This window comes from Mustela nivalis (genome assembly GCF_964662115.1).
Source record: "Mustela nivalis genome assembly, contig: HAP1_SCAFFOLD_2166, whole genome shotgun sequence".
Lineage (NCBI taxonomy): Eukaryota > Metazoa > Chordata > Mammalia > Carnivora > Mustelidae > Mustela > Mustela nivalis.
Window position 1 is genome coordinate 27,517 of NW_028134499.1, and position 26,224 is coordinate 53,740.

General features: G+C 61.1%; 1 protein-coding gene across 3 annotated transcripts; it reads left to right on the forward strand.

The window, feature by feature from the left end:
* The first annotated feature begins 2,261 nt into the window (after positions 1 to 2,261).
* PIAS4 (protein inhibitor of activated STAT 4) lies at positions 2,262 to 26,224 on the forward strand. 3 transcript variants are annotated; one of them, XM_082750985.1, is made up of 11 exons: positions 2,262 to 2,463; positions 8,079 to 8,505; positions 19,153 to 19,237; positions 19,994 to 20,035; positions 20,376 to 20,466; positions 20,560 to 20,688; positions 20,775 to 20,880; positions 22,805 to 22,878; positions 22,964 to 23,124; positions 25,416 to 25,546; positions 25,697 to 26,224. In XM_082750985.1, exons 1-11 carry the CDS (start codon positions 2,284 to 2,286, stop codon positions 25,966 to 25,968), a joined length of 1,698 nt encoding a protein of 565 aa, XP_082607111.1. In that variant the 5' UTR covers positions 2,262 to 2,283; the 3' UTR covers positions 25,969 to 26,224. The 3 variants fall into 3 exon arrangements, with proteins under 3 accessions (XP_082607111.1, XP_082607113.1, XP_082607112.1); XM_082750987.1 differs by lacking the exon at positions 2,262 to 2,463 and adding an exon at positions 2,636 to 3,153 and having other exon boundaries at positions 23,048 to 23,124; positions 25,697 to 26,217; XM_082750986.1 differs by lacking the exon at positions 2,262 to 2,463 and adding an exon at positions 3,044 to 3,153.

Sequence of the window (26,224 nt, forward strand, 5' to 3'; positions counted from 1 at the left end):
AGAACTCCAATAGTTCAACAACACAAAACACAAACGACCTAATTAAAAGAAAGGCGCAAAAGACTTGAATAGACTTTTTTCTTTTGAAAGATTTTATTTATTTATTTATTTATTTGACAGACAGATATCACAAGAAGGCAAAAAGGCAGGCAGAGAGAGAGGAGGAAGCAGGCTCCCTGCTGAGCAGAGAGCCCGATGTGGGGCTTGATCCCAGGACCCTGGGATCATGACCTTGAGCCAAAGGCAGAGGCTGTAACCGACTGAGCCACCCAGGTGCCCCTTGAATAGACATTTTTAAAAAAGATTTTATTTATTTATCTGACAGAGATAGAGAAAGAGAGTATAAGCAGGGGAGCAGCAGGCAAAGGGAGAGCGAGAAGCAGGTTCCCCTCTGAACAGGGAGCCCAACGCAGGACTCAATCCCAGCACCCTGGTATCAAGACCGGAGCTGAAAGCGGAGGCCCAACCATCTGAGCCACCCAGGGGACCCTGAGCATGATTCCTTAGGAAATGCAAATGAAACCCCAAAAAGAGATACTAATGACTTCACACCCAGGAAGATGGCTATTATTAAAACAAAAGACAGGGGCACCTGGGGGGCTCAGTGAGTTAAAGCCTCCGCCTGGCTCAGGTCATGATCCCAGGGTCCTAGCATTGAGCCCCACATGGGGCTCTCTGCTCAGCAGGGAGCCTGCTTCCCCCCCTCTCTCTGCCTGCCTCTCTGCCTACTTGTGATCTCTGTCTGTCAAATAAAATCTTAAAAAAAAAAAAAGAGAGACAAACAAACAAAAAAAAAAACGGAAAGTAACAAGTGTTGAGAACGTGGAGAAATCAGAACCCTTGCCCATGGTCGGTGGGAATGGAAACTGCGCCAGCCCCCATCCTGAACAATAGGGCAGTTCCTTAACAACTTAAACACGGAACCACCACGTACGTGATCCAGCAACCCCACTTCTGGGTATTTACCCAAAAGAGCTGAAAGCACGTTCTCAAAGAGCTATCTGTACCCCCAGTGTTCACAGCAGAATTATTCAGCACAGCCGAGCGATGGAAGCACCGCAAGTATCCGTCCGTGGGCGAACGGAGAAACGGAACGTGGCCCCTCCGCACGGCAGAATGGGATGCAGCTTCAAAAAGGGCGGACAAGGGCACCGGCTGCAACACGGATGGACCGAGGACATCACGCTCGTCCAAAGAAGCCAGACTCAGGAGAACAAATTCTGTATGAATCCACTTAGATGAGGTCCCCAGAGCAGCCGGTGGGAGCCGGGGTGCCCCTTTACGGAGCCTTCTAAGAACACAGCGGTCATACCGCGATCGCACCTTGAACCATTAGTGGCAAGAATCTACACATGGGATCGGCTTTCACCGCCACCAAAAAGTACATATGAAAACGGGAGAAATGGAAACATCTGTACCTGAGGGCACTGTATGGTACCAGCATCACTTTCCTGGTTTTGACAACACACGGTGTTTCTGGTAGACTAGAGGTTATCACTGGGGGAAGGGTTGATAAGACTCTGTGCTATCTTTGGGATTTCTTGCAAGTCTGAAAATGGTTCCAAAAACTTAAATATGGTAGTAATAATAAAACAAACCCTGTAGGGCGCCTGGGTGGCTCAGTCGGTGAAGCTTCTGCCTTCAGCTCAGATCTTGATCCCCAGCTCCTAGGACCGAGTCCCAGGTGGGGCTCCTTCCTCAGCAAGGAGCCTGCTTCATCCTCTGCCTGCTGCTCCCCCTGCTTGCGCTCACACTTTCTCTCCCTCTGACAAATAAAATCTTTTTTTTTTTTTTTAAATCCTGTAAAATTAGGTCAGTGAAGTCACGCCAATTGGAGTTGGATTCTGTCTTAAAATTTTTTATATTTTCATCATGGTGGGTTTTTTTCTCTTGCATTCTCACTTAAAAAAAAAAAAATCCCATTAACAGGGGCGTCTGGGTGGCTCAGTCAGTTAGGCCTCTGCCTTCGGCTCGGGTCATGATCCAGGGTCCTGGGATGGAGCCTCCCGGCCAGCTACCCGCTCAGCTGGAGCCTGCTTCCCTCTCCCTCTGCTTGCGTGCGCGCGCTCTCTCTCCGCTAAATTAAAAAAAAATCTTAAAAAAAAAAATCACACTAACATACTTTGTAACTGAGTGATTTGGAGTGTTTCCTTCGATTTCTCTTAATTCCTGCCCTGAGAACCATGAACCCAGGGTACGAGCCCTGGAACATACATTTTTTAAAAATTTTTAAATATTATTATCTCTCAAGTCAACTCGCCCCCGAACGTGGGGCTGGAACTCATGACCCCACCGTCCAGAGGCGCTCGCGCTCCCGACGGAGCCAGCCGGGCGCGCCTGGAACACACGTTTTTGTCCTCTTGCTCCGGACGCAGGCAGGTTGGAGCTCCGCTGCTCGCGGGCGCTGGGGAGCCGAGGAGGGCTCTAGAGCAGGGGAGGCTCCAGTTCGTGCAGATTCCAAAGGTTACTGTGGGTGGGGAGGCGGGACCCGCAGAGGGTCGCCCGCAGGGGCGGGGCAGAGAGAGCCGCGGGAAGCTGGGGGGGGGGGTGTCCTGGTTCCCCCGCCCAGGGCCAGCCCGGGGGGCGCCGCGCCAGGACCCGGATGTGCACCGCGCCGGGCCCGCCGCGGCTGTGCGGTGCTGGACGGCGGGGAGCCCGGCCGCACGCGCTGGCGGCCGCGGCGCCGGAGTCCCCGTCCCCTCCCCCGACGCCGCCGGGCATCCGGGCGCGCACCTGGCCTCCCTCCCCGCGCGCGGCCCGCTGCACCTGGCTGCATTGTTGTCCCCGCCGCCCCCTCTCATCTTCCTTCCCTCCCAGCCCGGGACCCAGCACGCGCCCCCACCTGTGCGGAGCTCGTACCCCTTTAAGTGGACAGACGCCGCCAGGGGTGGGCGTGGTCGCCGCGGGAGGAAAGGTGGGGGGAGACGGTGTCGGGCAGCCCTGATTGGCCCGAGGCCCGGGCGGCGGTCGCATGCGCCTGCGCACTGAGCAGCAGCGCGCGCCTTTGGGGGGTAGGAGGGCGCCCGGGTGCTAATTGGCCGCCGCGACGGCCCCGCCCGCGAGTGGCGGGCGGTCACGTGACGCGACGGCTGGGGGCTCCCGGCGCGGGGGACGCTGGTGGCCAAGATGGCGGCGGAGCTGGTGGAGGCCAAAGTGAGTGAGCGGCGGCGGCGCCGGCCCGGGCGGGCGGGAGAGGGGGCGGGGGCCGGGCGGCGGGCGGAGGTCTGCGCCTTCCTCTTGGGGCCCCACGGCGCGGCCCGGTCGCGGTTCGCCGCCCAGCCCCCTCGCCCGCCCCTGGCCCTGGCGCGCCGGGTGCGGGCGGGGGGCGGGGAGGCCGGGGGCGGGGTCCCCCAAACCTTACCCCAGCCTTCGCGCTGGGGGTTGGTTCCCGGGCTTGGGGCGGGGTCGCCCCCCCCGCGGCCCGAGTGGTTGGGGTCCAGTCTCCCTAAGCACGGGGGACAGGGCCGCGCCTCCCAGCTAGAGGCACAGTTCCCCGGGACAGCATGACGGGCTGAACTGCTCGTCCCCTCCTCGCCCTGAGCCGGGCTCCTGCTCTGTGGGCTGTGGGGAGCGTCTTCGCTTCTCCGCCCCCCCTGGCACCGAGGGCTGGCATCTGGGTCTCAGACTCCCCACCCAGCAGGCCAGCTGGGGTTGGCGACTTCCTCCTCTGAAGGGTCCCCTGACCCTTCTGCCACCGATTCCACCATCCGGGGTGATGAGGGCGTCCTGAAGCGCCCCCAAATACAGTGTGCTCTTGGGGTTCGTACCCCGGCCTGGAGTTTGGACCCCTAGTTCTGCTCCCGCGTTGGTCCCAGAGCCCCGCCCCCCTCCTGGCACCATCTCTCTCGTCCTCGGAGTGGGCACCGTGTCACTCGAGTTTGCTCTCCTGCCTGGGATGGAGTCCTGACCCCTGTTCCCAGTTTAAAGCCTTCCTCCTCCTCTCCTCAGTTTTGGGTCCTGGGCTCTGCCTTCCTCCCCTTTCTACCCTCGGGACCGCATCTGTGAGGTTTTGGACTCTGCTCTTGGGGTCTCTAAACTTTACACTAGCAAGATCAGACCCCGTAGTGACTGTTTTCCCGTATGCCCTAGTGAGTCTACTGAGATGGTCGTGCTCCCTCCGCACAGCTCCTGAACCCTACTTCAGATCCCTTTACGCACCCCAGCTCTGCCTGCAGAGGCTTCCTCTCCTATTTTGCTGGTTTCTTGTGTTGCTCTATGGAGAGTCCCTGGTCTCTTTCTTCAGTGCTCTCAGTGCTTCTCTCTCATACTCCATTTTGGGGTTCGGGTTCCACATCCCATAGAGGCCATCCCTCTTCTAGGGATGTACCTTCTTCCAGGTGCCTTCCCAACGGTGAGGCTCCAGAGCCCTTGCCCAAACTACACTAGGATTGTTCCCTTCCCTGAGAAGTTTACTCAAGGTCTTTGGTGGCAGGGAGGTAGGGGACTGGACCTCCTCTGGACAGAGGCTCCGCCCCCACCCTCCCGCTGGTCTCCCCTCCCCAGGGTCCTGACCTGTAAATGTTTCCTTTCTCCTGTTCTCTCTCTCCTTCCATCTCCCTTCCCTTCCCTCGGAGATCTGAAATGAAGCCCCCTTCCTCCTGAAGCGTCCACCTCAATGCCTGTACTACACACTCTGCCCTTCTCTAGGGTTTTGAGAAATTGGGACTTGCCCTGGAGATGCAGAAGTCTGAACTCTGCAAGTCCATGGCGGCAGCCGGTGGGCATGAGGTCCCCTGGAGTCCTGAAATTCAGTAGTCTCACGGGGCTGTGACTCTGTGAGTCTGGGCCCCGGCCCCTGCCCCCACCCCTACCCCTGCCAGAGGGTAAGGACTCAATTCAAGGCCCCATCCATGGCCTTGAAATATGATCTGATGAACTCCACTTGACCCTCCGGTGGCTGGGGCCCCCCATCCCAATTAAATCAAGTTGACCCTTTTTCCAAGTTCTCTAGAACGGGAGCCTCCGTTCAGTGGCACAGCTAGCTCTGAGCCTCGGGAGCCTTCCTTGAGTCTCTGTCGCTGTGGAGCACCGGACGCGTCATTGAAGCGTTCCCTTCTTCCAGGTGCTTACCCAGCCTTTCGTGCTAGGAGCTGGAGATTGCATCTTTTGGGGTGCAAAACTGGCTGGTCCGCGGGAAGAAAGGGGGGAGCTTGTTGGTAAACTTGGAAATCAGACTCTTCAGAGGGCTTGGGGGAGAGGCAGTCTGAGAACCCCTTGGGATGGTAGCATTTTTCACCGATCTCCCATTTCCTGGAGATAAAGACCTTAACTTTCCCCCATGTTCCAAGGAACCTGTATGCGAGGCCGGTTCAGTTAAGCCCAGCAGACCTACCCAGCCTGATGCTTTTCCACACAGCTTCAAGCAGGCCCGGAGCTGAGACCATGGAAGCCATCGGGGCCTGGTGCTGTTTATAAACAGACCTGAAGGGAGGCAGGGAAGGATGAAGCCAAGGCAGGAAGTGATTTTGCAAAGTGCTTGGGGCTTCTTCCGGAACGGTTGTGCCCCTCTCACGCTGTCCCCCCTCCCAGTGTCAAGGGCAGCCTCCTTGGTGATGGCAGCTGCTGAGAAATCCGAGTCGTGAACATATGGCAGCTTGAGGGATGTGCCCCAGGATGCTCTCGCGGCCCCTCTGGATGTCCAGCCCGGTGCGAGGGCTAGGCCTCGGCGGGGGCAGGGCGCTCCCAGGGGCGGGGTGATGTTAGAAGACATGTTGTGGTTGGACTCGGCACCCCGAGCCCACCTGCCTTTAGCGCCGTGGAGGGCAGGCAGCTTCCACGTGACATCGCCTCTCCCCTCCAAGGCCTTGGGCCTCTTCCAGAAGAAACATCTTGCCTGCAAGCCCATTTTCTCTGCTCCAGGTAGGAGGTCAGGCCAAGGAAGGTGAGGTCTTTGTTTTCACAAGCGTTCTGGGCTCTCTGAGGGCCAGCTCACTGCTTTGGTCCCGAGGCAGGGGGTGTGCTGGGATGGAAGGGTCCTCAGGTCCTCCAGACAGCTGGGTGGGAGTGGGAGGTAGTGCCTGCGGGAGTCCAGTGGACTCTGCCTCTGACACGGAGGCTTTGGGCCAGCCGTTTCTTTCATGGAGCCTGAGTTTTCTCACCTGCCTGGTGGGCGTGGATCCTGGTGCGTTTCACCGCCGGGGAGAGCCCTTGAGCTTGGCGTATGATAGATCTCCAAGTCTGTCGCCTGGGAGCCGGAGGGAGACCCCACTGCAGGAAGAGGCTCCCTTTTGAGATTTTGCAGGCAGGACGGGGCAGTCGCACACGTTTTGTCTGTCGCTTGGTTCCTTGACAGCCCTTCCGCCGCCTGTGGGAGCCTCGTGTGTGGCTGGGAGTGTTCTTAGAGGGTTCCCATCTCTCGCGGCTAAATGAGGTGCCCAATGTGTAGAGAGGCCGGAGGACCCAGGGCCCCTGAGTCTTGGTGTTGCTGTCAGACACCATGCCTCACCCTTCGGCAACCAGGAAACGGGCAACACCAGAGCCTTCTGACACTGAGACCGCTCCGTAAACACCCTGGCAGGGTTCCCACCCACCTCCAACTGTCAGGCTCTCAGGTTGAATTTAAGGGCTTTATGGATTTCCTTGGGTGCCGTCCTGCCGGTGCCAGCCAGCTTTCCTTAGGCACCCTCGTCACTGGTACCCATCTTCCCCATCCCGCTGGAAGCGTCTTTTTCCCACCACATTTCGTTCATCACAGGCCCGCTTTGGGGCTCGGTGTGGGTGGCCCTGAAAGCCCGCTGGCCCATCCATTCTTCAAGGACGTTTTGCTTATGTAGCATGTGGGGAAGCGTGCCTCCCCTTGGCGTCCCAGAGTCTCCCCGAGGCCGGGCCATGGTCAGGCCGCCCCAAGGAAAACACTGGCATCAGCTGAACTCCCGTGTTTGGTCTGAGCAATTTGGAGGGACCCTGCCAGACCACTTGCGTCACTGCGCCGCAGATCACTGTCACAGCCTCTGGGGCTGCTGGATTCTCAAAGCCTTCTCTCAGGTCCACGGTTCTCGATGGGCCGATCCTGTTCCAGGGGACACTGGACAGTGTCTGGGGAACATTTGTGATTGTCATCATGGGACTGGGGAGGGGGCTCCTGGCGTCGAGTGGGCAGAGGCCAGGGATGCTGCCGAGGACCCCACAGCGCCCAGGACACCCCCACCCTGGAGGACAATCTAGCCCCAACATCCACAGTACCGAGGTGAGGAGGGCCTGCTGAAATGGTCAGCAGACGTTTGACGCTCGTCTGTCCTCAGCTCCGTGTGGACACCCGTAGTGCGACGGACAGAAATTGCCCCCGGCTTTAGAGTCAGGCTTAGGTGTGAAGCTTGGCTGTAACGTGGAGCTCCCCCGGGCCTGGCAGTGGTGTTTTAGGAGTCAGAGTTAAGTATGTGATTGCGCGTGCGGCTCCTGGCAGGTGATGACTCTTGAGTCGTGGCCCCATCCTCCGGACGGAAGGGAAAACATGTTTGTGGCCAAAGCTGATTTACTCTGCTCTCCGTATGTTACCTCCTCTGGTCGTTCCCACATCCCAGCGAAGTGGATCCTGTCATCCTGACGAAGATACTGAGGGTCCGAGAGGGCGTTAGTGTTCTTGGCTAGGGAGTGGCTGAGGTTGTTTACGGGTAAAGCAAGATTCCCAGTCCCTGCCCTGGGGATGCTTTCAGGCTTGAAGATGGGAGAAGAGAACCTAAAATAGAAGGCAGTGGTGTGTGCTGGGGGGCGGTCAGAAGCTTTTGCTGCGTGGGCAGTGCTGAGGGAGGTTTGAATAGGAGGAGGGGAGCAGGGCTGAGCTGGGGAGGGGGCATCACGGGGATGGGTGAGCAGGGGCCTGAGCACAGGCATGGAAGGGACTGAGCCTGGGCCCATGGGCCTGGGGCCAAAGCCTTTTCCTCCTCCTTCTGGGCTCCTCCTCCTGCGGCTAGAGTGAAGGGGACCTGGGGGCAGGGCCAGGCAGCCCCCGATGGGCTCTCACTTCGCTGTCCCCCCATTTAGGGCGCAGGTGGCTCCAGGAAGCCCCTTGCCCCATTCGCAGTCCCTGAATCTGGCTGTGTCTCCTCTGAGCGTGTGTTCCTGCTGTTGCTCTTCCCCAGAACATGGTGATGAGTTTCCGAGTCTCCGATCTTCAGATGCTCCTGGGTTTTGTTGGCCGGAGTAAGAGTGGACTTAAACACGAACTCGTCACCCGGGCCCTCCAGCTGGTCCAGTTTGACTGTAGCCCCGAGCTGTTCAAGAAGATCAAGGAGCTGTACGAGACACGCTACGCCAAGAAGAGCTCAGAGCCTGTTCCCCAGCCCCACCGGCCCATGGACCCCCTGACCATGCACTCAACTTATGACCGGGCTGGCACGGTGCCCAGGACTCCCCTCTCGGGCCCCAACATTGACTATCCCGTGCTCTACGGGAAGTACTTGAATGGACTTGGACGCTTGCCCGCCAAGACCCTCAAGCCAGAAGTACGTCTGGTGAAACTGCCCTTCTTCAACATGCTGGACGAGTTGCTGAAGCCCACAGAGCTGGGTGAGTCTGCCCCCACCCTGGGGGTGGGAGCGGGCGTGGGGGTCCCCCCCTCTGCATTCTCCCCAGTGCCCGTGGCCAGCACGTCACCGCCCCGGAGTGTCTTCTGGGAAGCAGTGAGAGCTAAGGCGTCACAGGGGAGCTTTCCCTCCCAGGAAGCGCAGGAGCCACCTCTGGGTCTTTCTATTAGTGACCTATAGGGTCGTCTCGTGAATAAGCCTGAATCTCAGCAGCTTAGCATCCCAGACACCTGGCTTGTGAGGGTCAGAACTCGGGAGTGGCTTAGCTGAGTGGTCCTGATGCGTGCACACTGGTGCGGTCTCTGTCGGGCTGTTGGCTGGAGGCTGTCTCATCCGAAGGCCCGGCTAGGGCTGGGGGCTGCCCTCTCACATGGTTGCTGGCAGGTCTCGGTTTCTTGCTGGCTGTTGGCTGGAGACCTCGGTTCTTGACGTACGGGCTCCGTGGCCTGTGGAAGCGTCCCCGCAGTGTGGAATGGTGGTTTGCTTCCTCCGGAACCAGTGATGCGGGGGTGGGAGGGTTCGCGTGCGGACAGGCAGTACGTGTAGGAGCAGCCGGAAGCCACGTTGTTTCTCTGATCTCCACCTGGAAGCAGCCTGTCTTTGTGTTCCACGTTTCATCGGTCACATAGGCCAGCTCTGTGCCTTGTGGCCTGGGACCATACCAGGCTACACCCTAAGTGGGTGGGTGTCACTGGGCGCCACCGGGGATGCTGGCTTCCATGCTCTCACTCCCTGTGGCGGAAAAGCTGGAAGTTGCGTCTGACCTTCTTCCTTCCTTCCCCCCACAAAAAGCTTGTTTCCTGCTGGGCAGCTTTGGGAGCAGCCTTGCCAGTGGGCTCAGGATGATCACCGCGGGCCTGCTGGTTAGGGAGCTGCTAGTGTGCTCCCGAGAGATGGGACACTGCCGGGACTGGAGGAGACCGTGCCAGGGCCTTGGGGTTCCTCTCTCTGCTCATTTCTCTGGCCCCCAGGTTGATGGAGCGCCACAGGCAGACAGGCCCCGGCGCCTCACCGGCAGTTGTGATGTGGGGGCCCGGTGGGCATCAGCCTGGTCTCGGCTTCACGTGCTCCCTCCCGCGCGTTCCCTCTCTCGGCTGTCCGTGCCTCCAGGGCTCCGGATGGCACGTCTAGGGCCACGGGCTTCTTGGGGCCCCTGGGATTTGACCAGGTGCCCGCCTGGTCCTGGGAGGCCTCTCTCTTGCCGTCATTCTCGCTTCTTCCGTCTTCTTCCCTTGAGGGCCTGCGGAGGGGTGCCTGTGGAAGCCCCACATGGGGGACGCGCCAGGGAGCAAGCAGGGCTCCCCATCGTGGGGAGGGTTCGCTCTGGCATTCCTCGCTTAGGGCCTAGAGGTGCCCTGAGTGCCTGTGGGCACAGTGGGTCGGGCTGTTCCGCTGTGGCCCTCATCCACGGCTGCCGCTCAGCCCCCCGCGTCTTTACCGAGCCCCTGCTGCACACCAGGCTCCGGCCCGGGTTGTGAGTTGGTCTCTGCCGACTGTAGCTAAGGTCATGGCCCTGCCATGCCCCTGCCGCCACGCCCCCTGCTGTGTGGTTCTCTCCCGCCCCTCCTGCTGACCCAGCACCCCGTCTGGCTCAGCCAAGGGGCCCCTCTGTGCATGGTGAGTTCCACGCCAGCCCTGCGCCAGCCGGCCCACTCGGTCCAGCCCTAGCTGCGGGGAAATGGGACTGCAGCTGCCTCTTTTCCTCCTTCCTGTAGACCTTGAGCTTCGTGAGGTTGGGTGAGGGGGCAGTGGTCCCGGTGAGGCCGCAGGAGGTGGAGGAAGGAGTGCCTGGTGCTCCAGACCCTGGAGTCCCAAAGCTCCGTTTCAACCCGAGGCTCTGCCCTCTCCTGCCTTCCCTCGGGCAGTGTGGTCGCAGGCCCCCAGGTGGGGAGGGAGCTGGCCTGGCAGCCCCTGGCATGGGGTTGGCGTGGCAGGGCTGGAGAGCCCAGGCCCTTTCCTCAGTTTCTCCAGGACGGCCCCCACCCCTGCCCCAGCTCCGCTCCTCCCCACTTCCCTCTCTGTGTGTTGGAACTCGTTCTCTCCCTGTGCCCAGGGGCTCTCCAGCAGGCTCTGGGGGCCTTGGGGCTGGCTGGCTCTGAAGGTCACGCAGTTCGGGCTCCTCAGGACTCAAGGGTGATGTTTACAGTAGGGAGGCTGGGTTTTCACTGGGAAGCAGTAAGTCAGGCTTGGCACTGGGCGGGGGACAGAGGTGACTTTGAACTCGGGGGCCAGCAGCCTCCCTCCCCTGCCTGGACCACGAGCTTCCTTCCTGCATGGCCCGATCCCACTCCCGCCCCACAATGCATCACTTTGCCCTGAGCCCCCGGGGACCCCAGTCACCTGATCTCCGGGAGAGTCTGCTCCCCTGTCTACACCAGGAACTACTCTGCTGGCAGCTCAGAACAAAGAGGCCAACCCCGCCCTGCCCTGGCTCCCACCCACTTCCCCGCCCCAACCTGAATGTACCCCTTCCCTGGGGCTGCGTCCTCAGGGACCCCCGCGCCTGCCAGGTCCCTAGGGAGAGTCCTCGTGGAGCGCAGAGCTGGCCTGGAAGCCTCCTGGTCCCCTCTGTTCCGAGGCCAGCACTTTGGGCCGCCCACTCCCCCACCTGGGGGCCTCCCTGTGGTGACTTGTGCAGTGCTGGCCTTGCCCAAGAGCCCCTTCTCCGGGCTCGGGCTCAGCTGGCGTCCCCTTCCCCCTCGCTCCTGACCATGACCCGCTGACCAGAACGAGGTCCAGACACTCCGGTCTGTTTCCCCGGAAGAGCTGCTGGCCGGCTCCAGCTTCGGGACGGAAAGTGCGCCCGACGCAGAGGAGACATAAATCTCAGGGAGAGGAATGTTTGGGTTGGGGGAGGGGAGGAGGATAATGGAGCTGGGAGGAGACGGACGATCTGCTCCAGCGGGACCGGGCCCCTGGAAGGATCGGGAAACTGATACAAGGTCGCACAGCGTCCCGAGGATGGGGTCCTGGGGCCGCAGGCTCAGCCATCTTCCCGACTCTCACTCCTTCCCGAGTCCTCGGTGCTCTGCACCTCTGGGGGGGGAGGGGTACCCATTTTGAAGCACGTGAAGGTTCTGGACCTCAGGTCTCTTAGCTCAGAGGGCCTGGCTGTCCGAGCCATTCCAGGGCACTTGATTCCTGACCCCCGCAGAACCCACGGGGGAGCCAGGGAACGCCATCCTGGGCATGCCACCGCAGCCCATCTGACGGCCACCTAGGCTGTGCGTGGCTGCAGTGTGACCGAGGAGGCCCAGAGCTCCGCCAGGGTGCGTGGGAGAAAGGAGAGGCTGGCGTGAGGCGTGAGATTACGGGCAGAAGGAAGGAGACGCGACCTGGTGCAGCGCTGTTCCGTGGGGCTCACTGTGTCCTGTGGCCAGTGTCTCGGGCTGGGGGGCTGGGTCCCTACTGCAGAGTGAAGGAGCCACCCCATGTCAGGACAGCTCCCGAGGGTCTGCTGGTTGTCTCCATGCCCTGCAGGGTGGCAGCACCAGCACTGGCTGGGGACTGCTGGTCCAGCGGCTGCCCTGTTAGGCAGGGCACACGTGTGTCCCTCGTCCGGCCTCTCCGGCCTTGGGCTGGCATCACCCAAGCAGCAGGGCAGATGTGGGGTCCCCACCCTGGCGTGTTTGGCCAGGAAGCTTCACTAGAGGTGAAGGAATGGGCCCGGAGAGGAACGCTGTGCTTCCTCAGGGCGTCGGGGCCGGGAGCTTCGGGGATACATTCGTGGGGAGGCGGCAGGTAGGAGGCTTCCGGGCGGAGGCCCCGTTCCAGACCTGAGGGCTGAGTAGCCAGAAGCCTGACCGAGGAAGGAGCAGGCCCAGGTCTGGCAGTGAGCAAAGGCTCCAGAACGGGAGTGGTCGGGCCTGGAGCGAGGTGTGGTGTGGGAGGAGAGGGAGGCCAAGGCCAGAGAACGGAAGCTGCGCGGGCCATGGGGCGAGTGGAAGCTTCTCGGGCCATGGGGTGAGTGGCGGCGGTTGGGACTGCCCTGAGGGCTTCGCGGTCGGGATCTGGTGAGCTTTCCTGGGTCTCGTTTCCTGGGGTCCTCTCTGAGGTGGGTGTTAGCGCCTGGGGTACACAGAGGCAGAGGGCCTATGTGCATCCATGGGCCCGGTGGGGCTTCCATGCAGGGGTGTGCTCTCTCTCTGGGTCCTCGGGTCCCTCCTGTGCCCTGGGGCTGGGGTGGTCCCGTGGCATCCCAGGTCTGGCCTCACAGATCCAGGGGCAGGTGGGCCAACCTCCCAGGCCGGAGTCTTCCCCCGCTCCCCGCAGCCCACCTATACAGCCACCTTCCTGCTTTCCTTCCTCCACATTGCCAGTCTCCCTCAGCAGCCAGAGGAAATTTTTAAAATAGCTGGCTCAGTATGTCCTTCCTCTGTTCAGAACCCTCCCATGACCAGCTGACTTTTCTGCTTGGTTTCTTCCCTGCTCTCGTCTCCTCTCTCTCCCTTCCCCTTGTCTTGCTAGTTCTCCGAAACGCCAGGCCCAGTGTTACCCCAGGGCCTTTGCACGTGCTATACCTTCTGTCTGTCCCACTTTTTCAGACGCTGCCTGGCTCTTTCCACCCCGGTCACCTAACCTGAAGCTCATCTTCCTTTCCTCCTCGCCTTCCCTCACCTTCTCGCCACATCCCACGCTTCCATGGCCTTGTCTCCAGCCCTGACGAGGTTTATTCATTTGTTGGTGTTCTTCTTTAACACTGGGGCCGGGTCAGTTCATTCCCTCCCTACATCTACAGCGGGAGCAGGGCAGGAGGCGCCCAGTGCAGGAGCTGAGGAGCGGCCTGGGGCTGCTGTGAAGCTGACGGGAGCTGGCGTTGTCTGGTGTTGTCTGACGCTCCTTCGGTGTGTGACTTTTGTGAAAGTGTGTGTGTGTCGTAGAACATAGCATCAGGCCCCTGCTGGAGGCTTCAGCTTGTTCTTGCCTGTGTGGCCCTCCGAAACAGTGGCTGTGCCCTAACTACTGTTTTACCTGCCCCGCTCCCCGTTATGGTGGGAGCATCCGCTCGGGCCAGGAAGTGTTCTCTGCTGGTGGTGGTTTGCACGGTGGGCTGACAGCCGGGGCGGAGATGGTCACGCTGGGCTCCTAGGTTGGTGTCTTGGATTGAGCCGGAAGCCGGTTCCCAGTCCTCCCAGAGGACCTGGAAGCAGGGGGTTCCCTCCCTTTCGTTCCTGGGGGTCTCTGAGCCTGGGATGGGTTCCTCATCCTAGCCTGCGCAGGGCCCCCCCACAGCCGTGGGGCAGCCTGTGGGACACAGCAAAGGCACTTTGGGGTCAGTTTGGTGTTGGCAAAGAGCCAGAGACACTGGGAAGTTATGTTGATTTTTTTTTTTTTTTTTAAGATTTTTATTGGGGTGCCTGGGTGGCTCAGTGGGTTAAAGCCTCTGCCTTCGGCTCAGGTCATGATCCCAGGGTCCTGGGATCGAGCCCCACATCGGGCTCTCTGCTCGGCCAGGAGCCTGCTTCCTCCTCCCTCTACCTGCCTCTCTGCCTACTTGTGATCTCTGTCTGTTAAATAAATAAACTCTTAAAAAAAAAAAAAGATTTTTATTTATTTACAGGAAGAGAGAGAGATCACAGGAAGGCAGAGAGGCAGGCTGGGCGGGGAGCAGGCTCCTTGCCCAGCAGAAAGCCCAATGCGGAGCTTGATCCCAGGACCCTGGGATCATGACCTGAGCCAAAGGCAGAGGCTTTAACCCTCTGAGCCACCCAGGCACCCCAGTTGTGTTGTAGAGAAGAATCGAGTGGGCGGGGAGGTACGGGCAGTACCAGGATGGCAGGGGCCTTGTGGGGGGCTTCCAGCTTCTAAATAAAGGCGATCAGGGTAGTCTGTCGTTCTGACGCCATTTGAGCGGACTTCGGAGACATCAGGCCATCTAAGTAGCTAGGGGAGGAATCTTCTGGAAGACAGGATGTTGAGCACAGAGGCCCCAAAGCAGGATGTCCTTGGCACATGGGGAACACGAGGAGGTGGCCTGGGAGGTGGCCGTGAAATCAAGACCACTAGGGGTGAGGACAGCATCCCTCAAGTGGCAGATGGTGAGCTTGGGGGAGCCAGGGGGCCAGCCAGGGGTCGCATACAGATCAGGGGGCAGGGGTGGTGGGGGAGGGACCTTGCTAGTGTGTTTCAGAATCGGAGCCAGCTGGGAGTTGGTGCTGTGGGTTGGGGGCAAGGAGTCGTGGATGAAGCCTACGGCCCAGCCCTGTGCAGCTGGAGGGCCGTTGGCAGTGGGTGAGGGAGGCCGGGGTTCGGGGGGCCCCCCCCCTCCATCCGACCGTGCAGGGTGTGCTGTGTCCCCGGTGAGGCTCACCTCCCACTGGCTGCTTGGCTTCCTGAGGGAGCTGTCAGCCGCCTGGGCCATGGCACAGCAGAAAATCCGAGCGCCGTCCCCGCGGGGGCGTCATCTAGAAGTGGCAGCCCTAGAAGGGACCCCCGACTCTTGGCCTCCCGTGACCATGCCCACTGCCTGCTCCGTTTCTGGGGACAGCACTCCCTGGCTGGCGGGTAGGGTCACTGGTGGTGCTCTCTGCTTCCCACTCGGCCCTCGCAGCTCCCCTGGGTATGGGGAGCCCCACCCTACCCCATCAGAAATAATTGCCTCCCCCTCCCCAGGTAGCCTGGGTGGCCCAGTGGGTTAAGCCTCTGCCTTCGGCTCAGGTCATGATCACAGGACCCTGGGATCGAGCCCCACATGGGGCTCTCTGCTCAGCGGGGAGCCTGCTTCCTCCTCTCTCTGTCTCTGCCTGCCTCTCTGCCTACTTGTGATCTCTGTCTAATAAATAAATAAAATCTTTTTTTTAGAAAAAAGGAGTAATTGCCCCTTGGCTGTTGGGGCATGTCTGGGCCTGTGTGCACTCCCACCCCCCAGTTAGCTATCCTCGAGGGCGCCAACCAGGACTCTGTGGGGACTAGCCAGGCCCTCGGCAGACAAGCAGGAATTGATGGTGGCAGCTTGGCGGTTTCGTCGGCCCTTGCTGAGCTCCAGCCACGGGCCCACATCTGGGCCCTGGGAACTGTGGCCCATGGACAGAGGGCACCCAGGTTGGGGCGGGGGCAGGGATGTGTGCCCCAGGCAGAGCTGGGCTATGAACCCCGGGATCTGGCTTCTGAGTCTGAGCTGGTTTTAAATCCAAATTGTGTTTGTGTTTTAAATAGGTGATCTTCTGTTGTGGTTTTGGAGTTCAGAAGGTTCTGGAGCTGGGGTGGGCCAATTAGGGCCAGGGGCCAACGTCACAGGCTGCCTGTTTTCCTAAACCAAGCTGTATTGACACACAGCAACACCCATCTGTCTGTTGACTGTCTCTGGTGCCTTTCGTGGTACGAGGCCAAGTGGGGACATTGAGGCAGAGACCGTGTCTCACTAAAACCAAGACTGTTTGCGCTCCAGCCCTTCGTAGGAACAGCAGTCACGCCACTGTTGGAAAGGTTGGCCGTTTAGAGAAAGCTGGCTCCCTGCCTCTCCCAGTCCCTCCGAGGAGGTGACCGTGGCCGTCCTTGAGCAGATGAGCGGACCTGCATTTGCCCAGACCCTTCCCTCTGAGCGTGACCCGAGCCCGGGTGTGGTGCATGCCTGCCTGCACCGGCTGCTTTCAGCTGGCAGAAGCATCTCGCAGGTTACCCCTTAGCAGAGCAAGAAGAGCTCCCGGGTTCCTCGCTGTCCGTGTCAGGGTCACATGCTCGTCCTCCGTCAGCTGTCCCGGAGCGCACCGTCGCCAGGCTGGCTCGGCGGGCGCGGCTTTGGGGCATTGGCCGTCTGGTGGAAGCCGTTCTGGGTAGGGCTGTCTGCAGGCCTTGGGCGTCCTTCGTGTGGGAGCCTGTCTCGGCGCGGCTCCCGTGTCCCACGTCGTGCGTGTGGCAGTGACGAGACGGCTTGCTCTCGCGTCTCGTCTCCTGATCAGGCAGCTTTTCAGTGTGGTTGGTGGGGGTTTCTTTTTTAAAGATTTTAATTTTAGGGGCGCCTGGGGGCTCCATTGGTGAAGCGTCTGCTTACAGCTCAGGTCATGATCTCAGGGTCCTGGAATCGAGCCCCGCGTTGGGCTCCCTGCTCAGCGGGGAGCCTGCCTCCCCCTCCCCCTGGTCTTGTGCTCCCACTCGCACTCTCTACCCCACACCCCAAATAAACAAGCAAGATCTTTTTAAAAATAAAAATTAAAATATTTTAATTTTAAGTCATCTCTGCACCACCATGTGGCTTTAACTCACAACCCCCAGATCAGGAGTTGCAGGCTCCACCAACGGAGCCAGTCAGGTGCTTCTAATTCAGCAGAGATGCCAGCGTTTTTAAATTGAGGCAGAATTTACATCCAGCGAGGTCCTCAGATACTTAGTGTGAACTTGGAGTCTTACCAAGTGAACGTACCCCAGTTACCCAGATGCCAGCAAACAGAACACGTCCGTCCTGGAAAGCCCCTCACCGTTGCTCCAGCGTCCCTGGTCACACCCCCCGGAGGCAGCGCCTGTTCTGATTCTTTCCCCGGTGAGTTAGTGTCCTGTTGGGGGTGCGGCCTCGTGGACGTGCAGTGGGTGCTTTGGGCGTCTCTGACGGTGGCTCACCATCCTGATCTTAGATTTGCCCCTGCACTCGCCTAGGTCACCCGTTTTATTTTACCGCGTGAACACACCACCGTCTGTTTCTGCTTTTCCACTGGTAGGCACTCAGGTCGTTTCCAGTTCAGGGATCTTAGGAATAAGTTTACCATGAGCACTGTTGGGCATGTCTTTTTGTAGCCCCATGTCCATTCATTTGGGTGTATGTTTACCTTCGTTAGCTGACAGTTTTCCAGAAGGGTTGTGCTTGTGGCAGAGAAGCCCGCGCTCCACGTCCCTGCTGGCACTTGGAGTTGTCGCTCTTTCATTTTAGCCAGGCTAGTAGATGAGGAGAATGCCGTCTCGCATTCCCGGGCTGAATCCCCAGATCCTGGATATTTGCAGATATTTTCTAGAGGACTTCCATGTCTGTGTTCATGGGAGGTGTTTATCTGTAATTTTCCTTTTATGATGAGTCTTTGTCAGGTTTTGATACCAGGGTCATGTCAGCCCTGTGAAGTGAGTTTGCTGTTCTCTTTGTTTTCTGAAAGTTCAGAGAAGTTTATTTACATGGTTTCTTAAATATTAGAACTCAGCAATTGGATCTGCAGTTTTCTTTGTGGAAAAGTTTTTGTTTGTTTTTTAAGTTTTTATTTATCTGTTCATTTGACAGCGCATGCGTGCGCGCGAGAAGGGGAAGCAGCAGCAGGAGGGGGAGAAACAGGCTTCCTGCTGAGCAGGGAGCCTGATGCGGGACTCCATCCCAGGACCCTGGGATCATGACCTGAGCCAAAGGCAGATGCTTAACCAACTGAGCCACCCAGGTGCCCTTGAGGAAAAGTTTTTAATTATGAGTTCAGCTTCTTTAAGTGATAAAGGGCTTCTCAAGCTTCCCATATTTTTTGGTGCGAGTTTTGGTAATTTGCAACTGCGGAAGAATTTGTCTATTTCATGTAAGTTATCAGATTTATTGCCGTAAGTTTGTTGGTTTCATTCCTGTATCAAACCAAGAGACTGTAGGATCTATTTCTATTGTCTATCTTTTGTTTCTGGCAGTGGGTGTGCTTGCGTTCTTTTTTATTGTTTGTTCGGGTAGCTTATCTAAGAAGTTTGACTTGATTGATTTTCTCTGTTGCTGACTTTCTGTTTTTATCTTTTAACTTCCTTCTGATAAGTTCAGCTTTAATTTGCTCTTTTTCTAGTTTCTTGTGGAGGAGTCAATCTTTTGAAACTTTTTTCTGTCTTTTTTAGAAGCATTTAAGACTGTGATTTTGCCTTCATCGGCTGTGTTAGCTGCTCCCTCCCAGGTTTTGCAACACTGTGTCTTCTTGTTCAGTTCAGAGACTTTCTGGTCACCCCTGGGGTTCTCAATGCAGTTTTAATGGACAGTGAAATGCCAGCTTGTCACCACCATGGTCCCCATCCTCTGGCAGACATTCCTCTACTTCTGCACCCACTGGGCACAGAGCCAGTGTGGCTCTGTGTGTTCACGTCTTCTGCTGTGCGCGGGGCTGCTCCGTGACCCTTGTTTTCTGCACTGGGAGCTTCGGGCAGTTTCACTTGCCTGCCTCCTCCGCTGGCCATGAATGCCCAAGGTGGGATCTCTGTCCAGCTCGTCTCTGTCCCCTCCGGCAGTGCCTTGCAGGGCCTGTGCCAAGCACCACAAAGACAGGCAAACACTTGCCAGGTGCCCAGAACAGTGGTGTGAGGTGGGGACAGAGTTGTTGCTGGCATCTCACAGGCCCCAGGGGGAGCAGCTGGCCCAAGGGCATGTAGTCTGTCACACTACCTCCCGTCAGCTAGGCAGGCTCCTCTCCCTGGGCTGAGCACTTCTGTCTTCCTTAGAGACTCCTGAGCCCCTGAGGGTTAAGAAGGTTTCTGCTTCCCAAGGGGCCCTTCCGGGGTTAGGGTGTTCCCTGAATCATAGGCTGCGGTGTGACACCAGCAGGGGCTGCGCTTCCCGCACCCTCGTCCCTAGTGGCCCTGCTTCCATCCCTGGCTGCCTGGGGGGGGCTCAGCCTCCTGCTCCCTGCTTCCCCTCTGAGGAGGGGCCGGCTCCCTCCCTGGGAACTGGACATCCCCCTGACGCTGAGTATGTCTTTAGTCCCGCAGAATAGCGAGAAGCTGCAGGAGAGCCCGTGCATCTTTGCGCTGACGCCGAGGCAAGTGGAGCTGATCAGGAACTCCAGGTGCGCTGCGCCCCGCACCCCTGCTGGCCTCCCCAGCGGCCGCTGTGCCCGTGTGCTCTTGGGCCACCCAGGGGCTGGGCTAGGGGCGCCTTCTGCAGACCCGATGTTGACCCTGTGCCCCATGCTGGAGGGACGGGGAAGCCCCGTGCGCCTGACTGCCTGCTCTCCCTGCCTCTAATCTGCAGCCTCCAGACGTGGGCTGCTGTCCCCCTTTTAACAGGATTCCCCTCAGCACTGTTGATGTCAGGGCTGGGTCCCTCTTTGCGGGGGATGCCCCCGGGGGTGTCCCGGGCCATGTGGGGGGCTGAGCTGCATCCCTGGCCCCCTTCCACTTGATGGCAGGACTCCCCTAGTTGTAATGCCCGTAGCTGTCCCGATGCTGCCTGGGGTCCTGCCCGGCCAGCATCGCCCTGATGAGGACCCTGAGCCTTAACAGCCGAGAGACAGAGGCCATTCCCAGTGTCTGCTGAGACGTAACTCCCCACTGAAGCAGCCGCTTGGCGCCCCCATGGCTGTGCCGAGCTTACGCCCGCCGACCTAGTCAGTAAATCCCCACAGCCGCCCCGCCTCGTGAAGAGAGGGGAGGCCCTCTGCCCAAGTCACAGTGAGTAAGCAGGAGAGAACGTTCCAGTCAGCACCCAGAGGTCTTCGGCTGCTGAGGGAGGTAGCGGGGTCCCTGTCTGGCTAGCCCAGGCAAAGGGCTCTCCTGCCTCACTGAGCCCTCTTCTCCTCCCCTCTGCTTCCGCGGCCGCGCAGAGAACTGCAGCCCGGGATCAAGGCCGTGCAGGTCGTCCTCAGGTAAGCCTGGGCCTGCCCGGAGACCCCGTGCCCGGAGCCCGGCCCTGCCTGCCCCAGCGCCACCCTCCTGACGGCGTCTCAGGTTCTCCGCAGTCAGAGGTGGAGCCCTGCTCCTCCTCGCCGCCTGCCGTCTGTCCTTGCCTGTGCACCGTCACCACAGAGCCTCGCTCAGGCCAGATCCGGGGCCTCAAGAGCCGCTCTTGCGGTTCGGCAAGGCAGCGCCCCTGCCACGTGGACGCGGCTCTCATGGTCCCTGCGCCGGCCCTGCGCCCATCCCCCCTCGGGGCCGCCCCTCTGTGCATAGCCCCTGCTGGCCTCACGGTGCGCGCTGTCATTACAGAATTTGCTACTCAGACACCAGCAGCCCTCAGGAGGACCAGTACCCACCCAACATCGCCGTGAAGGTCAACCACAGCTACTGCTCGGTCCCGGTGAGTGGGCACCCCTGGGCCGCTGTGGGGGACGCGGCAGGGGGGCCGCCACAGAACCCCTTTCCGAGGTGTGAGCCCCGCGTCTGCTTCCAGGGCTACTACCCCTCCAATAAGCCGGGAGTGGAACCCAAGAGGCCCTGCCGCCCCATCAACCTCACCCACCTCATGTACCTGTCCTCGGCCACCAACCGCATCACCGTGACCTGGGGGAACTACGGCAAGGTGAGGGGGGGCCCGCCTGCCCCCCACCCCGGCCCCCTGCAGGCCCCGCCTTGGCCTGACTGCTCCTTCCTGACTTCTGCCCCCAGAGTTACTCCGTGGCCTTGTACCTGGTGCGGCAGCTGACCTCTTCGGAGCTGCTGCAGAGGTTGAAAACCATCGGGGTCAAGCACCCAGAGCTGTGCAAGGCGCTGGGTGAGCTGCGGGGCCCGCGTGTCACCCGAGGGGACGCACAAGGGGGGGGAGCAGAACAGTCCGCGCGGAGGCCCTGAGGCAGGGACGCGGGAGGCGGGGCCACTTGGGGTGGTGGTTCGGAGCCAGGTCTGGGGGCATGTGGGCAGGGTGGGCACATGGGGGTCACCCCCACAGCATCTGGGAAAGATCCCGGGGGATGGGTGCTCGAGGCCGATGCTTCTGACTGCTGGGTGGGAGCTGGGAGCCCGGGGGGCAGGAGCAGACCCGATTCACAGCTGCAGGTACCGGGTGAAGGAGCCCAGCCCGAGCCCAGACCAGCGATGTTGGGGGCGGTGGAGGGGTGACACGAGGAGTGTGTTGAAAGTGAACCACCGCCAGGATGGGTAGACAAAACCAGTTCTGTTTCTCGTCTTGCGTCCATGTGTGCAATGGCTGTGTGGCCTCAGGCAAGCCACTGGCCCTCTCTGTTCAGAGGAAAGCCCTCTTCTCTCTGTTCGCTGCGTCTTCTGACCCAATCCTCATAGTAGCCCTGGGCCCTGGGCGGAGGGACTAGGCGATGTCCCCATCTGACCACTGGGGACCCTGAGGCGCAGAGTGGTGGGGCTCCCACCTATGCACCCCAGCCCACTTTCCTCGAAGAGCCGGCCCCCCAGCCTGTGCATCACCCTCTCACTGGCCAATGTGACCAGAGGGGACAGGCATTGGCATGGGGGCCAGGCGGGCTTCATCCAGGCCTTGGCCTGCAGGGGGGTGGGCAGGGCACCCGGAGGTCTGGCGGAGGCCTGGGAGGGGTGTGTGGGACCACTGGGGCTCCTGCTTGGCACGGATGGCCCGGTTTCCTCTTGGAAGCCCGCCCCCAGCTTGGCTGGCAGCCGCGGGGTTTCTGGTCGCTGCGGGCAGCCCCGTGATTGTCTCACCTGTGGCCTTCTTGCCGCACTGAACCCTCTTCTGTCGGCCGCGGAGGAGCGGGCCTGGCTTCAAAACCAGACGTACCCGAGTCTGTCGCCGGCATTCCGTCCGAGAGGCGAGCCCTGTGCTGGGACTTCACGTGGGGGTGTGAAGGGCTGACCTTCGGGACCCTGGGGAGCTTCTGGAGGCGGGGCTGCAGGGCTTGTGTGGAGGAAGGCGGGGCAGCTCCGGGCTCGGTCCTGCGTCTCCCCGTTCCCACTGACGCAGGGCGAGCCTCAAAGAGGCCGGAGAGGGAGCCCGTGCGCCCTGCGGCCCTGCCTTGGGGTTCGCTCGGTGCGCCTTTCCTTTCGCTCCCTCTGGCAGCCCCGTGCTCACCGTTGCGAAGGGGCCTTGTGTGTTGTTGTGGGCATTTTGCACGCGGCCTTTGGCTTCAGGCACCGGCCAGCTCTTCCTAAGTTAGGTCGACTTGGTCACCTGAGAGGCCGCGCTCGTGGGCTCCCTTCTGCCCCTGCTGGGTTTGGGGGTGTCCAGGAGTGGGGCCTCGCTGTGTCCTGGCTCCGTGTGTGGTGGCCACGAGAACCTTCCTGGAGCGACCCATCCCCCTCCTCACCAAGTCTCGGGGATGGTTGGCGTGGAGCGCACGGTCGCAGCGGACATCCCTGTGGGCGGCTCGCCCTTGCCTCCATCTTCTTCCGAAAGAGGCCCGTGGGCGGCGAGAACGCGCAGCGGCGTGGGCATGTGGGCCGGCCTGCCCATCGGCCTGCCAGGTTGCGCGAGACACCCCGCCGCGGCCCAGGGCGCTTTCGCAGGTGACCCTCGCAGGCCCGAGCCCCAGAGCCGAGCCGTGTGGCTCATCCTGGGAGGAGGATGTGAGGTGCCCCATGTGTGGACCGTCTTCCCCGAGGTGGAGGGGCTGAGGGTGCTTCGATGGGTGCTGGAAACGCCGGCCTCCTAGCTCCGCCCGCGCAGACGCCTCTGTCTCTTCTGCTAACGACGGCCACCCCCTTCTCCGCAGTCAAAGAGAAGCTGCGCCTGGACCCCGACAGCGAGATCGCCACCACGGGCGTGCGGGTCTCCCTCATCTGCCCGGTGAGTCGGCACGCGCGCGCCCTCTGTCCCCACCTGCCTGCGGCGCGCGGCCGCCCAGGGCCGCTGACCGCCCCCCTCCCCGCAGCTGGTGAAGATGCGGCTGTCGGTGCCCTGCCGCGCCGAGACCTGCGCGCACCTGCAGTGCTTCGACGCCGTCTTCTACCTGCAGATGAACGAGAAGAAGCCCACCTGGACGTGCCCCGTGTGTGACAAGCCGGCTCCCTACGACCAGCTCGTCATCGACGGGTGAGGCTGCCGGCTGCGCGGCCCTCTCCTCCCGGGGTCCCACGGGCGCCCTGCCGCCCGGGCTTGTGGGCCGCCCTGGAGCCCTGGCCACAGGGCCAGCGGGTGTCCTCCCTGTGGGGCTCTGCAGGGCCTTGGCGGTGCAGGCAGAGGCCGCTGGCTTAGGCTCTCTGGGCCCAGGACCCCGCGGACCTGGAGTCTGCTCTTCCCCAACAAAGCAGGGGCCCCGAGAGCCCAGCTCACGGGCCCTGCACGAGCCGGAGAGCCGCTCCCCGCACGGCGCTTGGTGCCACCTCCAGCTCGTCCTCCGCTCCGAGAGGTGGGAGGCTCAGCCGTCTGCCCGCCTCTGCTCTCAGGTGCCCTGCGTCCCAGGTGGCGCCCACATGCGGCCAGGCCCTCCCCGTGCCACAGGGAGACGAGGGGAGAATGGCTGTTCTCCCCAAAAGGGAAACTTTGCTCAGGTCTTAGGTTTCCAGAAACTGAGCCCAGCACCTGACCAGGCAGCTCCGGCCAGACGCCAGCCACACCCATCTCCTCTCCCGGTGCTGGGGGTGGGGTGGGGAGGGAGCGGCCGCAGGCTGGGTCTGTGGCCACACTCAGTGCCCAGAAGTCTGTGCAGCCCAGATGCGTGTTGCAGGATGTGGGCGTGTGGGGGCCCGGGGCTGGCCCGCGGCCAGCAGGGCTGGTGTACGTCTGTGCCACGTTCGAGTCTGGTTGCCACACGTGGGCACTTGTCAAGCCTTCCCTCCCAACTGTACCGAGACGTGGTGGGCCTGGCTCTTCCCCACCTTACTGATAAGGAGACTGAGGCTCCGAGGGAACAGTCACCTGTCCTAGGCGTGCCCAGCTCACAGGTGGCCCGGCCAGCTCTGAGCCCGGGTCCCTTCCCTGGAGGGGCTGAGCTGCTGTGCCCCGCTGTGCCCCACTGTCCCCATGCCGTCTGGCCTTTGGGTGGAGTGAGCAGGCCCCTGGGGCCGGGCACAAGGGCCAGGGTTGAATGGCTGCTCTGTTCCTGGCCTGGCAGCCGTGCGGCCCTGTGCCTGCCTCTCCCCCCACCCCCACAGGCCTCGAGCGGGTCACCCAGGCTCCAGTGGCGGCAGCTTGGACAGCTCCAAGGGCAGATGGGCCTGGGGCTAGGGGATGTGGCTGTGCCCCGTACACCACAGTCCCAGCATCCCATGGGGCCTGGGCATAGCCAGGAAGGCTTCCTGGAGGCAGGGTCCTTGATTATTCTGTTTCTTTGAGGATTTGGTATTTTGTCCCACCCTTGGCTCTGAGCTGGGTGATTCTGGGGTCTCCCTAAGGACTGTGCCCCAGACTCGGCCTTCAGGGAATGCCAGCTGGCTTGGGGAGCGTGGGGACCTGATCCAGATAGAGACGCTCCTACTGCTTGGGCTCTGCGGGGGGCAAGAGGCGCTGCGGACTGGGGCGTCCTGGCGGAGACGTCCACGGCAGGCAGAGCTGAGTTAACACTGTGGAGCGACCCTGGAGCGGCGGGTCTGTGAGTGGCCCGGGGGAGTGTCCTGGAGCAGGAAAGGGCCTCCCTCCCTGTGACTGCGTTGGAGGCGGTTGAAGTTACATGGAGGCAGGCACTGTTCTGACCTGGAACAGATGCTGGGGGCCAGGTTGGCCCGTTGCCGCTAGGGCACGTGTGTCCCTTGTACAGGACCTGGCCCGGTGTGGGCCTCCCGGCCGCTGGAGTTGGTGGGGAGGTGGAGGCCCCGTGACCGGGAAGGGGCAGAGCCAGGAATGGAGCCCAGGTGGCCTGGTTTTCGGCCTCGTTGGCTTCGGGGAGCTTCCCTGCCCTCCCTGGGCCCCGGTTTCTCCATCTGTAAAATGGGTCTGGCCGAGTACCTTAGTGAAACAGTGCCCAAGGCCAGAGCGTGTCTTGCCGGGCCAGACTCACGTTGGGTGCTCCCTTGGGGTTGCTGTGGTGTGTGGGAATCCAGGGTGTGCTTCCTGCCCTGCCCCAGAGCCTCTCCAGGGGGCTGTGAGCAGTACCCACCCCCTGCGCGCCTGGCGTCTGGTCTGCAGAGAGGGGGAGCTGCCGGAATGGGACAGGAGGGTAGGAGGCCGTGGGCCAGAGGGGGCAGACATAGGCACGGGGCGCGGTGCAGGCAGGCCTCTTCCCCCCGCGGGGCAGGGGGTCCCCAGGCCCTGGTGGGCGCTGTCTTGAAACCACTTCCATGGAGGAGGAAGCAGCTAACTTAGCGAGTGTCCCGCGGGAGTCCAAGCAGTCAGGGCCGGGTGACAGTGGCCCTGCCGGCCCGGGAATCAGCTCCTCGCCCCTCCAGGCTCCTCTCCAAGATCCTGAGTGAGTGCCAGGACGCGGACGAGATCGAGTACCTGGTGGACGGCTCGTGGTGTCCGATCCGCGCCGAGAAGGAGCGCAGCTGCAGTCCCCAGTGTCCCATCCTCGTGCTGGGTGAGTCGGCTCCCCGAGAGCCGGGCAGGGTGGGGCTCAGGGCTCTGGCTAGAGACCTCCGTGCTGTCCGATTGCCCGCCACGTCCCGGGCCCCTGCCCCTCGCTGGCCTCCATGGGCCCGCTCTGAGCACCACCCCCTGTCGCCCTCAGGCCCCTCGGACGCCAATGGGCTCCTGTCCGCCCCCAACGTCAACGGCGGTGGTGGCGGCGGTGCGCCGGGGGGCGCCGGTGGCGGTGGCAGCGCGGCAGGTGGCGTGGAGAACGGGAAGCCGGGAGCCGACGTGGTGGACCTCACGCTGGACAGCTCGTCGTCCTCGGAGGAGGAGGAGGACGAGGAAGAGGATGAGGAGGACGAGGACGAGGAGGGCCCCCGGCCCAAGCGACGCTGCCCCTTTCCGAAGGGCCTGGTGTCGGCCTGCTGACTGCTTGCCGCCGCCGCCGCCACCGGCTGGACACGCGACTTTCCTGGTGCTCACCACGCGGATGGGGCGCAGGCGGGCCTCGGGCTACAGAGGGAGGAGTGATTTTTTTTCTTTTTATTGTTGTTCATTTGTTTTTCCACCCCTTTCCCTGGCTCCTGGCACCTGTACCTCTGGACTCTCCAATCGGAGGATTAAAAAAAAGTAAAATGACAAAAAAAAGTACAAAAAAAAAGAAACCACAAAAAAAAATCAAACT

Bases quoted from the DNA above. Each gene is read 5' to 3' on its own strand.
- PIAS4 (XM_082750985.1), top strand. From the start codon at position 2,284: ATGACCCCACCGTCCAGAGGCGCTCGCGCTCCCGACGGAGCCAGCCGG. The intron at 20,467-20,559 runs GTGAGTGGGCAC...GTCTGCTTCCAG, and splicing joins ACAGCTACTGCTCGGTCCCG to GGCTACTACCCCTCCAATAA. The intron at 23,125-25,415 runs GTGAGGCTGCCG...TCGCCCCTCCAG, and splicing joins GACCAGCTCGTCATCGACGG to GCTCCTCTCCAAGATCCTGA.